General features: G+C 49.5%; 3 protein-coding genes across 3 annotated transcripts; 2 read left to right on the top strand and 1 right to left on the bottom strand.

Moving 5' to 3' along the window:
- The first annotated feature begins 440 nt into the window (after positions 1 to 440).
- PSV08DRAFT_366633 (uncharacterized protein) lies at positions 441 to 1,623 on the top strand. Its single transcript, XM_014220400.2, has 2 exons — positions 441 to 586; positions 637 to 1,623. The coding sequence occupies exons 1-2, from the start codon at positions 463 to 465 to the stop codon at positions 1,137 to 1,139; spliced, it is 627 nt and encodes a 208-aa protein (XP_014075875.1). The 5' UTR covers positions 441 to 462; the 3' UTR covers positions 1,140 to 1,623.
- Positions 1,624 to 2,595: 972 nt separating this feature from the next.
- Positions 2,596 to 4,552, top strand: PSV08DRAFT_341618 (Homeodomain-like protein). The gene is made up of 7 exons (XM_014220399.2): positions 2,596 to 2,828; positions 2,932 to 2,956; positions 3,008 to 3,157; positions 3,210 to 3,253; positions 3,304 to 3,371; positions 3,433 to 3,533; positions 3,582 to 4,552. The coding sequence occupies exons 1-7, from the start codon at positions 2,750 to 2,752 to the stop codon at positions 4,216 to 4,218; spliced, it is 1,104 nt and encodes a 367-aa protein (XP_014075874.1). The 5' UTR covers positions 2,596 to 2,749; the 3' UTR covers positions 4,219 to 4,552.
- A 4,377-nt stretch (positions 4,553 to 8,929) lies between these two features.
- PSV08DRAFT_212009 (P-loop containing nucleoside triphosphate hydrolase protein) lies at positions 8,930 to 13,289 on the bottom strand (the record flags this gene model as incomplete). The annotated part of the gene is made up of 6 exons (XM_014220398.1): positions 8,930 to 9,096; positions 9,157 to 11,855; positions 11,919 to 12,810; positions 12,862 to 13,004; positions 13,065 to 13,170; positions 13,221 to 13,289. The coding sequence occupies 6 exons, from the start codon at positions 13,287 to 13,289 to the stop codon at positions 9,070 to 9,072; spliced, it is 3,936 nt and encodes a 1,311-aa protein (XP_014075873.1). The 3' UTR covers positions 8,930 to 9,069.
- Positions 13,290 to 14,033: the final 744 nt, after the last annotated feature.

Below are 14,033 nucleotides of genomic sequence, written 5' to 3'. Positions count from 1 at the left end.
GATGGATGGATGACGAGGTGCGAGAATTGTCCCGAGGTGGTACGTATATATGTCATTGGCGCTGATAGACAAAGCATGTACGTCGCTGGTGCGGCGACTGCTGAGGCGCTACATCGGGCGCGGTCACACGACGAACAAAAGAACAGGTTTGGTGAGCAGTGGTGACTGCACGTGCCCACGGCAGGAGGAGAATGGCTGTGTCTGTGTGGAAGAAGCAAGGCGATGGATAGGGCTGGGACACGAGGGCCTTTGACTCTGCTATGTACTATGTACTTGCGCATGCACTCACATGCATGCGACCACGCAGTAGCACTCGCACCCTCGTCGTCCCCCCGCCGCCGCCGTGTTCGCCGCCGCCGTGGGCTCCGCTTTGCCAAGCCTGACGGACCTCCGCGCCATTGTGCCTTTCCCATCCTAGCCTTGCCCATCGAAACTTTTGCAACACCACACACACCTTTGGCCATGGGCGCGACACGACCACACGAGGGTGGCGCCAAGTCGTCTGCAAAGAGCAAGGACACCAACAAGAAGAAGGGTTTCGCCATTGGGCCTGCAAATCTGCCCGATGGCACGCACAGAAGAAAAAGTAAGTGCCTCTCATTCACATCCTTGTGCAGCTGCTAATTGCGAGTCCAGTCGAGAAGATCAAGAAGAGTCTCATAGACAAGGCCAAGATCAAGAAGCAGTACGCCAAACTCAAGGCACGCGAGGAAAAGGAAGCCGTCAACCCACCCAAGTCAGTCTATGACCGCGAAGCCAGCACCGAGCAAGCCGACAAGGCGTCCCCTGAACCTACTGCTGAGCCCACTCTGGAGCCACACCCCGACCGTGCTGTCCTGCTAGAGGAAAAGTCGCCTGGACCAGAGCGCCAACAGAACTTCGAGAGGCGTCAACGGCGACCGCGCCCCCAGCCCTTCCAGAAAGAAAGCGAACTGGCCCAAAAGAAGAAGGACGAGGCTGAAGCGCGCCGGAAGGCTAAGGAAGAGGCCGACAGGGAGCGTGCTAAGAAGGCTGCTGAGAGAGAACGCTTTAGAAAAACAATGGCAAAAGCAAGAGGGGGTCCAAATGGCCAGCGAAAGCTGGGCCGCGAAAGCACTGTCCTGCTTGCAAAAGCACAACGACTTATGGGCAAAACCTGAAGCATCTTGCCCAAGTCTTCTAGCGGTTGAGCGAGTATACACACCAAGTACTGTTGTGTCATGCCGCATATACAACCTATCCTCCGGCCCTAGCAAGGGACGCTAGATTCAAGCGTGGAGACTCGTCTCGAGGACCATCATACAAGCTCGTGTCTCACAAAAGATGATTGGATAGCATATATCGGTCGTCTGCGGTCATATATCTGCTACATTCGGTGTGCAAATCCGGAGTAATACCGCGGTGTAAACTGTCCAGTGCTGACACCTGCCGAACAAGGGTCCTTTCCCCGCACTAAGTGTACAGGCACCAAACTCTATCTTTAGTCCTGCTATCCAGGATACACGTGCACTAGGTTCTTGCGTTTTGTGCTTTCAAATCAACTTGATTACGTACGTTGATGCGTAGTAGTCAAACTACACTAACTATCTGATTGTATGGCATGGAATGAAGATAGAATTCAGAACCAAAGATTGTCTTTTACAGTTTCAATGCGACTCAGATCGAGTCGTAACATGCTTTGTTCGGTCTTCAGCGCTGTACCTAAAGTGGATTTGTGTGATATGTATCAACATGTTGTTCGGGCTGGCTTCTGTAGCATGTGTGAAGACGGCAACGCTATGGGCGCGTTGTGGACTGCTCTTCGAAATCGTAGCTCGACCATCATCTCAAAAATCGTTGACTGATGCTGTCACATTTGTGGAGCATTTGCTGCACACGCCACTCGATTCATGTGTACATCGCGGCGCTGACTCGTGGCTAAGGTAACTCACTGACTTCAACTAACATGTACGTACGTTACTGGAAGCCTCGAACGAGTTCTCGATAACACAATCGTCACCCATGACTAGCAGGATGCTTCGTAATTCTCTGGAATTGCTTACAGGCTAATGATACATGTACATCTTACAGGAAGGATTTGCTGTTGTCAAGCGAACAACTTGGGCAATTGTCCACAAGTGCGTCAGGTCCATGATTGTCAGTGCGGCCCCCAGCCACTTAGGCACGGCTTGTGGAGCAACAAGCTCTTCTGACCGGCAGCTGGCTCTGGTGTTCCTCGGTTCGTTAGCGGTGAATGGCCCCATGCAGCCTCGCCTTACAGGCCACCAACCCTTTTCTGGATCCTTGGGGCTGTACACACCATCGTGGCCCGTCGGTCGATGCATTAGCACTGTGCGCACGCGTCATAATGGCAAAGCCTCCTTCAAGTGCGTCTGCAGTAAATCACCGAACAGTTTCAACATGGCCCATCCCCTAGTCGACGCACTCGCTAGCCACATGGAGGAGTGGCCTAGGATACCACGTCTTGGCATAACGCTTCTCTGCAACCCTCTGCCGTCTATTTTCTGCCATAGCCAAGTGCCTGGCCCGCCAAGTCTATGGGCGTGGTGGTATTCGCTTGCGCCTTAAAAACCAAGGTAGATCTTGTACAATCTAGACTCAGATACACCTAGTCAACTTGATTGCTCTTCCAAGCCCTTTCGACACTACTACTTTTTCTGCCAACCTCTTACTATCCCAGCTGTGTTACCAGATCATACCCTCTATGCACTATCTCGTCGTCTTGGCCATCCTAAAGAAACATCTTTGAATCTAACATATTGAGCCGCCAATGGGGTCCCATAGTCACCCTCCCAGAAAATGGTCACTATCAGAAGATCAGAAGCTTAGAGAAGGGGTTGAAGCTCAATGTGAGTCTTGATTTTCTACAATTCTCAACAACCACTACCTTTTCTCTGTGCCTAGCGTCCAGATTGCGACTAGAATGCTGAACAGTGGCTGACATCTTTTTAGTGAGAGAAGGAGAAGTCAAAGATTGGTACGCTCCAATCTCGTATGGTAGAAGCCCGTAGTCTGACTGGACACACAGGTGCAGAATTGCCGATAGTCTCCCTGGCCGAACAAACAAAGACTGTCGAAAACGGTGGCACAACTCTGTGGCAGGGGGGCTCAAGAAGGGACAATGGTCAAGGAGCGAGGATGATTTACTAGCAAGAGGAGTTGAAGAGCACGGCCAAAGGTAGGCCTCAATGGCCCTGATATTCATGATGCTGCTGACAGAACACCACTAGATGGACATTGATAGCAAGCTGTGTGGGGACAAGGAGCGCAGATCGTAAGCATTTCCGTATCTTGCTGACAGCTTGTCTTATTGACCATCAATAGAGTGTGCAAAGCGGTGGCAGCAGTCACTTGATCCAAATCTAGACCGAAGTGAATGGCAAGAAACCGATGTTAGTTTGCAATATTCTCGGAGAGATTGAACAGTGCTGATGTGCTGATTTGATATCTTAGGACAATGAGTTGATTGACGCTGTTCGGCAGCTTGGGCGCCATTGGAAAGATATCCAACGGGAGCATTTCCCAGAAAGATCGAAAAACGATATCAAGAATCGGTATGTTTTGTTGAGAAAGATACTGGACTACTGGCTTACACTTTACAGCTACACAGTCTTGGTACGGCGGTATCAGAACCAAGGCATCACTCTCGCAAACGCTCCAAGCTCTCCATCTGATTGCGGTACACCCGCTCCGTTCCCCAACTACCCAGAAGACGATGGTTATCTATCTCCAAACTCGGCAATGTACGATTCCCTTTTACACACCCCGTCACCGAGAGGACATCGCCTCAGTTGGTCAAGTATGGACAACGACGCATACTCAACATGGTCCTCTCCACAAGCATACACCATGCCTACCGCTATAGCCGATCAACATAGTACACATGACTCGTCAGCAATGCTGCCTCAATATGGATACACCCAGCCACCACCAATAAGCCCAAACATGCCTTCGCCATGGGATCAAACGACCTCGTACATGCACCCTTCATCACCATCACTACACACCGGCGGCGCATCCACAACTCTTTCGATTCAGGGCTATAGCAGCTATCCAGTTGCCCAGCAACCAATCATGTCGCGAAGTCCGGTCTACACAGCCCCCACGGCCCACGCTCCGTATGCCACGATGCCACATGGGCCGCCACGTCGAACGTCTGGTCAGCAGGATTATAACGCGACAACATCGCCAATGTATCAGGATCCTAGAAACTCGCAATATTCCTATTACCCTTCTTGAGGCTGTGCAAAACCGGTCAGGGACCCGACAGGGGAAACGGGCTTGGCATCTTTCATTTGATCATAGATTAGATTTGTGCAAATATGTTCGCTATGTAATTGGGTAGGTAGGAGTCGGAGGCAGGATGGGAAAGGAAGTGTGGCTCTTCACAGGCATTTTTTTTCTTCCTTGAATCCTCTCATGCAACATTGTAACGGTATTTGTTTCCGCCTTTCCACGGCATGTTTTTCTTCTCCTTCTTCCTCGCATCTTATCCATGTCTCGTTTAGGCGGCCCGCAGCAAATCTTAGCTTCCTCCCGTTTATTTACCAAAAATAAACACACCCACACCCACACACACCGAACATTGCATCACTTGACATTCATCACTTGCATTCCATCACATTTACTCCATAGTAAATAACTTGTCTGTGGGGATCCTTCAAGAAGGATGTGCAACAAGGTACCCCCCCAATCCCCTTCTTCCATGTTGAATGGCTGCAGCCGATTGTGCAAATAGGGGGGGAAAGGTGTGCAAAAAGCACGCGATGCTGCACAGCCTCAAACCCCGAGTTGCAAAAAACAATGGAACGCCTCATGTATGCGCCAGAAAAACGGGAAAACTAACGCTAAACTTGGTAATAGCCGTAAGTATCTTTCCACTCCCATTCTCTTTTTTTTTCCATGCACAATAGGATTTAACCAGTGGTAATAATATCGCGTGTTTTGCCCCTCCTCCTCCCGACAGGTTAATAAGTTTGGTAGTACTACGTAACAGACTTTAATGGATGACATGTGACAGATTGTTCACGAACGAGATCAGGCAACCCACGCAACGCCCACAGACCCGGGAAAATCAAAGCTACGATCCACTTTTGACGCGTTTGACAAACGGATAATAACCTTTGGAGCCGTTATTTTTTTTTAGAGGTGGTCGTTTTCTAACTTAGTTATGCTTTACCGTTTTGGGCCATTTCTGCCTTGGAAACAGCCTGAGCCGTTGCGCGCGGAAGTTGCATGCATGTGCACGTACATATATGCATGGAACATGCAATGAAGCCTGACCCGCGCCGCCCATGCCACAATTTGCTGGCGCCTGGTGGTATGTAGTCGCTTCGATTCTTTCGTCTGCGTGGTCTGCTTGCGAAGTTTGGATAGTAGTAATTGGACAAGAAAGATATCAGATGAATCCACATGACCACCAACATACACTACACACACGCCCTTTGACAAGCAACCCATTCCTCATTCGTCAAGCACGAACATGCGCCACGTAAACAACCTCACATGTCAACAATCCCTTACCCGCTCTTGCCATCTAGCTTCCTGTCTCAGAACCTCTGTATTGCCGCCTTTCTCAAATCCCAAAATCCTAACCCACGCTACTACGTACCCAAGCCCTTTACTCCACATGGCCCGAACAAGCACCATCCCAGCACCCTTACCTCCCAACCCCCTCCGCAACCCAACCCACACCCCTTGCCCATCGGCAACCCCGTGATAGGACTGCTTGGACCTTCCTCCCTCTCTCCAATCCCAAAAAAAACTTATCGCTTACAACCGTATCTTGCTCCCCACCCCCCTTCCCTTGCTCGTATTCCCCCATCGTACTATGTACCTTGCCTTTCCCTTTTCTCCATCTCTCCCGCTAGTTCCCCTCACCCCCCTCCCCTCCCTCCAAGCTTAGCATCGGGGCACGGCCACCGCCGTTCCCTTTTTGCTATTGGCTAGCCTGTCGGATAAGGGTACGTACCTGTCGGATACGAGTACGTACCTGTTCCGTATAGTGAAACGGCACAAAAAAAGTGTGTTCCTGGGGTCTTGGTTTTTGGAGAGGGGGGGGCTTTGTTGTTCTGGAATATGAAGGGATGATTGCCTGAAGGGTTGGGGGGGGGGGGGGGGGGTGAGGTACGTGTTCCTGCAGGTGTGAAATGCATGGTTGGAAGTGGAGATTGGAGGTGCTGGTGGACATGGTACGTGTTGCAGGATGGGGATGTAGAAAATAATCCAAGTATGTGTTCACTTTTGGATGTATGCTATATGCTTCGCTTGGGTATTGGAACTTGCTTGCGTGGTGGTGTGTTGGTGACGTAGATTCTCGTCACGGCGCTTTGATGAGCACATGAATCTATGTTGGCGACAACATCCCTTTCACTCATAAATACAATTGACTGGGATTATTGGTTTCGAGATTCAGGTACAGGCTGGCGTAATGGGCAAGTGTTAGCTACCCAACGTTGCAAACTGAAAACTTTTTTTTTCATGATGAGATGTATTTCTGGTAATCATGATTAACGGTCATGAAACAACGGTATAGTTGACCAGCTATCAGATGCACAATGATATAATCGCCTCTGATCCGCTTGCTCCGTAGTAAAACCGATATCACAAACCCTGTTGTAATCAGCCCAGGCAACAGAACACTGCACGGAGGAGCAACATCTAGGCTGTGCCGACTGCCCCCCCAAGGATCCTAACAACATACAAGGGCCCTGTTTCAACCTCAAGGTATGCCTCAGCAAGGGTAAGCGAAATGGACACGTACGCATACTGCGTGATATCGGCTAAGCTTTCTCGGTAGTAAGACGGGATGGTCCGATTCTGGAGGCCTAACGGAGGTTAAGGTGTTCCTGAGCATGAATACGTGAGACCCATTGGGCCGGGTCCGGGATAAACCGTTTCTGGGGGGTCTGGGGCCTAACGGTCTTGGTTTGATTGTTTAGGAAGGTATGGCTGCGCTGGGATGTGGCTTAGATCCCTTCGTTATAGAGCGGCTATACGGCTATGGTGGTTCCAAGGGGAAGGTCTTGAAGCGAATCATTTGGGAACACAGCCTGCTTGTGACGAAGATCAGAAGCGGTCAGCTGGCCTTGATAGCTATCGAGACCTGCAATACTCCTTTTAATTACGCATGCCCGTGAATCGACATGGAGTGAGGATTGGACCGATTTGCTTAAAGTTGTTGCCTATCGGTTAGGTTGGGATATGAGATCGATCTGCATACAGGTTACATCGGTCACGCCGATTTCGTGATCTTTGGCTTTTTTTATTCGGGCTGCCGTGGTCCAGGGTCGAAGCCGGGACTGTCCTGGCTCAGACGTCTCACCTTACTGTGACATTCTGTTTATTGTGCGATGTATTACGTTTGTATATCCGGCGTCAAAATTATACAGGACTCTGGGACTGGGCCTATTACTGCAGTCTGCGATCGTGATTTTGATTATGCTGGTCTGACACAGAGATATGCCTACCCTTAACCAACTATACTCAAGAGGAATGTATTTCCAATCACTCTGTCACTAAAGATTTTCCATATTATCTCTTTCCTATCCGTAAATCACCTAGATTCTGCATTTCAACTACTATTGCTTGCTATCGCATCGTTGGCATATAACACCACCATTCACGATTGGCAGCCGACCCAATCCAAAGCTTGACGTGGAACCTTGTGAAATCAATCACAAGTTTGGTTATAGAAGTCATGGGAATACGGAAGTGAAGTTGAGATTGACGTCATACTACCATTTGCATGTACTAGCTACGTAGAACAGCCAGGCGTACGTACCCTCGGCTCATGATCCACCAGGGGTGCTATCCATACCTACACGCTCTACACATGCACCTAGAACGCCTATCACCCTGCAATGTACGAGCTATCATCAATGCCTGATGAACGCATCTGCTTCGCATTCGCTAACATGACCACCTCTAGGCATCGCCAAGCACCAATTCAACGCGGCCATAAGCGTGGCGCTGAAACACCCACCACTTGCATCTGTCGTATCAAGCAGACGCAATACTACTCACACGCTACTAGCATCCTTGTATGCATCTTTTGAATAGGCATCCATATTGATGTATTCAGTTGCGCATGCGGAATACAGGTCGCCGGGCTTCGCCGCCACCATCGTACGCGCTTACCTCGGTTACAATACTAGTATCCCGCTCAGTGCGGTAGGCATACTACATTGCAGTCGTAGGAAGCATATCTAGTTAACAAGCATAGGGAATTTTTCCCGAGCTATTATTTGCAACGAGATCATGACTTACCAAGCAGAACAGCGCAGGGTACACAACGTGGATTGTATACCCCAAAGGCAGACGCATTCTTCTTCGAGGTCAAAGTCTCCAATCCACTGGCTTTCACAAGCAAAGAAACAGAAGAACATATAGCGCTCGCCACACTCTATTCAACTTCAAAATACAATTACAGTGAGTTTTGAATAAAGGTGTCCACGAGGCAGCAGTCCCGACCAGAACCAGGATCTAGCAAGTACAACGGAGCATCTCTATTGGGCGGGTCCCCAGGGTCCAGCAAGAGGCGGGAAAGTTCGGTCATTGACAAAAAAAAACTCTGCAAGGCACCCCAGTAAATTTTGCATTCAAATTCTTTGTCTTACAACTCCGACTGATATGGGCGCTGCAAAAATATCTCCAAATATTTATGTTTGGAATGCTCTCTTCTTCATCGAAAGCAACAATAGCCCGGCTAGCTCAATCGGTAGAGCGTGAGACTCTTAGTTATCACGTCCTAACAAGACACGATTGTTTCAAATCTCAAGGTTGTGGGTTCGACCCCCACGTCGGGCTTTCTTTCTTTTTTGTGTCTCTTTCGAAGCCGCTCAGCAGTTTTGCATTGAATGAGTGGGGCTGGAATTTTTTTGGTATGACCAGAGCCTGATTTTTTTTCGGGGCCGATCCGGGCTAGTCTCTGATTGGCGAAAACCACTATGAAAAGTATGACATTGGGTAAGTAGCGAACAGGGTAATAAGTCATTTTAAGGTTAAGTAAAACGATGTGAGGTGAGAACTACAAAATAATTGGCCATGGTTATTAGAAATGAGTTGTCGTAATATATGTATGAAGAATATCTACGCATCCAAAGCCTGGGCTTGACACTATACCAAAACGTTAGCACGCATCATCAATAACATATCGAGAAAGACTTTTAAACTCACCATCTGCCAATAAACTCCCCTCTTCTTCAACAGCGCCTGATGATCCCCCTTCTCCAACACCTTGCCACTCCCCAGCACAAAAATAACATCTGCTTTCTGAATCGTCGCAAGCCGATGCGCAACAGACAGTATGGTGCGCCGCCCATCTTTTGCCGCCCGCTCAATCGCTTCTTGAACCAACTTTTCAGACTCCGAGTCGAGAGATGATGTCGCTTCGTCGAGGAGCAGAAGCTTTGGTTGGCGAAGCAGAGCGCGGGCGAGTGACAAACGCTGTTTCTGGCCGCCGGAGAGCGACATACCCTTTGGACCTAGACGCTGTGCGTAGCCGTCTGGCAAGGAGGTGATGAAGTCGTGGATCTGGGCGTCGCGACATGCTTGCTCGATTTCCGCATCTGACGCCGAGTCCACGGAGAGGGCAACGTTTTCTCGTATCGTGCCTTCGTACAGTGTGGGTTCTTGGGCCACGAGACTGATTTGCTTGCGGTATTCGGACGGGTCGAGCGTCGTGATGTCTTGTCCGTTGCACAAGATGCGACCGGAAGTGGCGTCGTAGAATCGTTCGAGGAGGGATATTGTGGTGGATTTGCCGCAGCCGCTTGCGCCGACGAGGGCGGCGAATTGGCCAGGTTGGATTTGGATGTTGAGGTTTGAGAGGACGGGTAGTTCTCGAGATGGGTAGGTGAAGTAGACGTTTTGGAATTCTATACCGACGCCTTTTTCTGATGTACTCAGGGGCGGGTAGGAAGTAGCCTTGTTGGTTGGGGGTGGGCGCATGCTCAGGATACGGTTAGCAGCACCGGTTACCTGAGCCATGTTTGGGGCGAAGGAAAAGAACATGCCTGCTGCGACGGCACCTGATATGATAGCTTGGTAGATGACGAAGAAGTCGACGTTGTTGTACTCGCGAGATGCAAGTAATGTGCCGCCATACCAGAACGTAAGCGCCATACAAGCCAGTTCGATACTATCGCTCCCTGCGAAGACGAGTGTGCCCCATTTTGCGCGTGAAAAGGCTTTGCTGATGTGAGTGCTCAGCAAGGTCTCGTACCGGTCGCCAATCATGTCTTCCATGATGAGACTCAGCACAGTGCGGAAGGCTCCAACGGCTTCGGTAGCGAACTGACTGCTGTCCTCGAAGATCTTGGCGTTGCTCTTTTCGAACTCGAGTTCCAGACGCATGCGGAGGTATCCCGCGGCTAGAATGAGTGGCAAAGCAGCAAAGAGGCCGACGAGAGATAGCTTCCACCCGTAGACAAAGGAGATGATGACACACCCGACGACATTAACGATAGCAATGAGCGCCATGCCCATTTCGGTTGCCATTAGTTGCTGAAGCTGCGTAGTGTCCGAACTCACTCTGGAGGTCAGAGAACCCGGACTATGCCCTTCTTCGTCGAAGAAAGAGATCCTCTTCCGAATCAAGTTGTACAAATATTCTTGCCTGTACTGTAGCGAGACTTGTGTGGCTATGAGATGAAATGCGAATCCCATAACAAAGTACGACAAGAATGTGCCTCCGGCAAGCACTCCAAACATGCCGGCCCAGAAGTTACCTTCACTGACGAGTTGGTCTCTTGGAAGCGTAAAGACGTTGATAACCTGGGAAAATACCCAGGCTTGGAGTGGCCAGACTGCACCGCTGGCTAGAATGCCGAAAATAGCGAAGCTGAACAGAATCCAATGGTGACGTTGTTCGAATAGCAGACGTCCGAAACTGGCTATTAACCCTTTCTCTTTGTATTCTGGATTCTTTTCTTCGGAAATGTTGTTGTTCTTTGCTTTCTCTTCGATGACTTCACTGATTGCAGTATTGATTCTCTCCAGGCCGGCGTCTTCGTTCTCGGCTTCCATGGCAATGTTTTGTGCGTGAACTAGGCCAAAGTAGACCCCTGCCTCAATCTTCAGTAGTTCATCGTGAGTACCTTGCTCTACCAATTGGCCTTTGCGTAGGACAACAATCTTGTCCGCACGCTTAATTGTAGAGAGACGATGAGCAATTACAATGGTGGTTCGGTTCTTCGACACGCGATCGAGTGCTTGTTGCACGATACGTTCTGTTCGCACATCAATTGCGCTGGTGGCTTCGTCCATGATCAAGATAGGTGGTTGCTTGATGATACTCCTTGCGATTCCGATCCGCTGACGCTGGCCGCCTGACAACTTGATACCGCTCTCACCTACCAGAGTCTCATAACCTTCTGGAAGCTTAGATATGAACTCCTCTGCATAAGCTTCGCGACACGCTTCTTCCACCATAACCATCTTCTCTTCTTTCGGTAGATCTTGATATCTTGTTCCGGTAAGACCGAACGCAACATTATTGTAGAGCGTGTCGTTGAAGAGGAATGGCTCTTGTTGGACGATACCAATCTGAGAGCGCCACCATTTGGCATCGATTTGTCTGATGTCAATCCCCCCGACTTTTATAGTGCCAGTACAAGTGTTGGGGCCGAGATTGGGCTCGCTCTCCTTAGTTTTATCGTCCTTTACCACTGTTTCTTGTTTCTGTTGACCTTTGCCTTCGTCGACGGCACGCTTCTTGAACCATCCAGACTTCTTCGGAGTCTCATCTTGTTTGGGTTCAGTGTGAGTTATTGAGGTGGCGGAGGAGTTGACGGGGAGATCGTGAGGCGTGGGCGAGGCTGTTGTTCCAAGGAGATCGTACCACCTCTGCACTAGGCCGACAATGGTAGACTTTCCTAACAGTTGGAACGGGATGTCAGTCATGTACTAAGAGCAATTCGCTGACGTAAACCACTTACCACTTCCGGATGGACCAACGATAGCTGTGACCTTGCCAGCTTCAAACTCGAGACCTAGTCCTTGGAGAATTGGAACATTTGGCCTACTTGGGTAGGAGAAGGCGACATTTTCGAACGTAATATTGGCGTTGGCAGTGACATCGGGCTCTTTCAATCCCGAAACATCTGGAACCGGCGCATCGATCGTTCTGAACAGTTCTGCAGCGGCTGTTGATGCCTTGACGATAGCAATGATTGGGGTAACGACTCTGCCAAAATTCACTACTGCCATCATGACTGCGAACAGGACGATAACAATAGTGCCAACGTTATTGTTCTTCCCCTCAGAATACTGCTTGATACCAAACCAGAAGGCAATACCCATTGTACCATATTGTCCTACCATCATAGGCGCGAAAAAGAGTCCTGAGAGAGGAGCAGCTCGCTTGAAGTTCTTTGCACTTTTGGTCAGCAGTTCTTCGTGCTGTCGTGCCAGCTTCGCCTCGGCCCCAAAAGCGACAACGACGCGAAGGGAAGAAAAGATTTCAAAAGCGGTAGCAGACGCATCCTCGCTGTACTTTTCAGTGATTTTGTGTATGCGCGTAAACGGAGGAATGATGATGCCCATGAGTATCAGGATGAAGGGCAATGAGGCTGATGCGACCAAGGTTAGCAATGGGCTCTGGATGAACGCTACAACGTATGCTCCAATCACAAAGGCAAACGCCTGGAACATCATAGCAAGCTGTTGTGATACAGCGACTTGGACCGTGTTTGCAGAGGTTGTAATTCGCGTGGACACTTTTCCGGGGCTGACAGTGTCAATTACACTAACGGGTTGTAGGAACAAAGCTCGTATGTATGCCAGACGTAGCGCAGCCGAGATTCGGAGGCCACTGATCCGGATCGTGAGCTGTGATGTGTTGATTATTTTAACTTGCAATTAGACGTTGTTTTCTCTTACCATGGACACATAGGATAAAACAAATTTGCCGATGAAGAGGTACAACAGGTACAGTGTCAAGCCATCGACTTCATCCTGGAACTCAGAGGACGTGACACTTGTCCCTGGCGTGAAGTAATCGGTAAACTTTCCTACGAGTTGGCCTGAAGGCTGTCAGCGGAACGAAAAGTTGCACTGCTTGTTTTTGTTGGATGGATACTCACCAAAGACTACAGTCATCAGGGGGAAAGCGATGCCCGAGCCAATTGACGTAACGAAACAAACCAGGATGAGCAAATAATCTAGATGCGTCCCGTAATTAAAAACACGCTGGGTTTTCCTTTGTTAGGTAGAGCATCAGATGCATCAGCATTACTTACAAAGTAGTTCTTTAGTCCATCTTGAGAAGCCTCTTTTGGTTTCGTAGAGACAGTTCCTCCATTATCCATGGGTTCTACGACGCTTTCTTTCCCCATTTTGTGGGATGTAGGAGTCTGGGTCGTAGCTGTAGCGTGGCCTCCCTAAAGGTCAACTGCAAGGGGGTGTGGCGGTCGACCCGCGGCTGCAGAGTCGATAACGACGAGGGGTGAATGGACAAAACACAGCTAGGCTGTAGTGTTGCACCGAAAACTCATTGTATTAAATAAGGGAGACAAACCAGACAGGGTGCAAAAGTCGGTGCCTGAAAGTCGGTTGTTTCTTCCCTGTCGTATAGCGCGTATCTCGTCTATGTACGCCCCCAAACAGGTGGCGCCATCCAATTTGGCATTACGGTGTGATAGGGTTTACGCACAACAAAGCAGACAAGAACTGCGAGCAGGGGTCGTTCTGCGATGCCAGCTTAGTCTGATGGTCTCCAGAGCGGCGGGCAAGTGTCGAATCAGATGTCTCCCCACCAGGCTGTACACACGTTCAATGTTTAGCTGTTGCAATTGAGGGGTTACGCTAACTACTGGACATCTCGCTTAGCCAGAGTCCTTCCCAATGGAGCGACTACTTGCGAGGCATTGTTAAAGGCCATTGCGCTCGTCCGTTCACGCGTTGGCTTTAGGCTTCCAAACTTTGCGTCAAGACGGATCAGCAGCAAACATATTCCACTAGTGGTTTCGTGCAGAATTCTGGTTGATGATCTTGTACTCTGTTCAAAATCTAAAAATAAGGCTCGGTGCATGTAGGTGAATCACAACCGCCGA

The sequence above is a fragment of the Bipolaris maydis genome (genome assembly GCF_028858645.1).
Source record: "Bipolaris maydis strain C4 unplaced genomic scaffold PSV08scaffold_18, whole genome shotgun sequence".
Classification (NCBI taxonomy): Eukaryota; Fungi; Ascomycota; class Dothideomycetes; order Pleosporales; family Pleosporaceae; genus Bipolaris; species Bipolaris maydis.
The sequence above is the reverse complement of the archived record's forward strand: the minus strand, read 5'-3'. Positions and strand labels throughout refer to the sequence as shown.

Bases quoted from the DNA above. Each gene is read 5' to 3' on its own strand.
- PSV08DRAFT_366633 (XM_014220400.2), top strand. From the start codon at position 463: ATGGGCGCGACACGACCACACGAGGGTGGCGCCAAGTCGTCTGCAAAG. The intron at 587-636 runs GTAAGTGCCTCT...TTGCGAGTCCAG, and splicing joins TGGCACGCACAGAAGAAAAA to TCGAGAAGATCAAGAAGAGT.
- PSV08DRAFT_341618 (XM_014220399.2), top strand. From the start codon at position 2,750: ATGGGGTCCCATAGTCACCCTCCCAGAAAATGGTCACTATCAGAAGAT. The intron at 3,158-3,209 runs GTAGGCCTCAAT...GAACACCACTAG, and splicing joins GTTGAAGAGCACGGCCAAAG to ATGGACATTGATAGCAAGCT. The intron at 3,534-3,581 runs GTATGTTTTGTT...TACACTTTACAG, and splicing joins AAAAACGATATCAAGAATCG to CTACACAGTCTTGGTACGGC.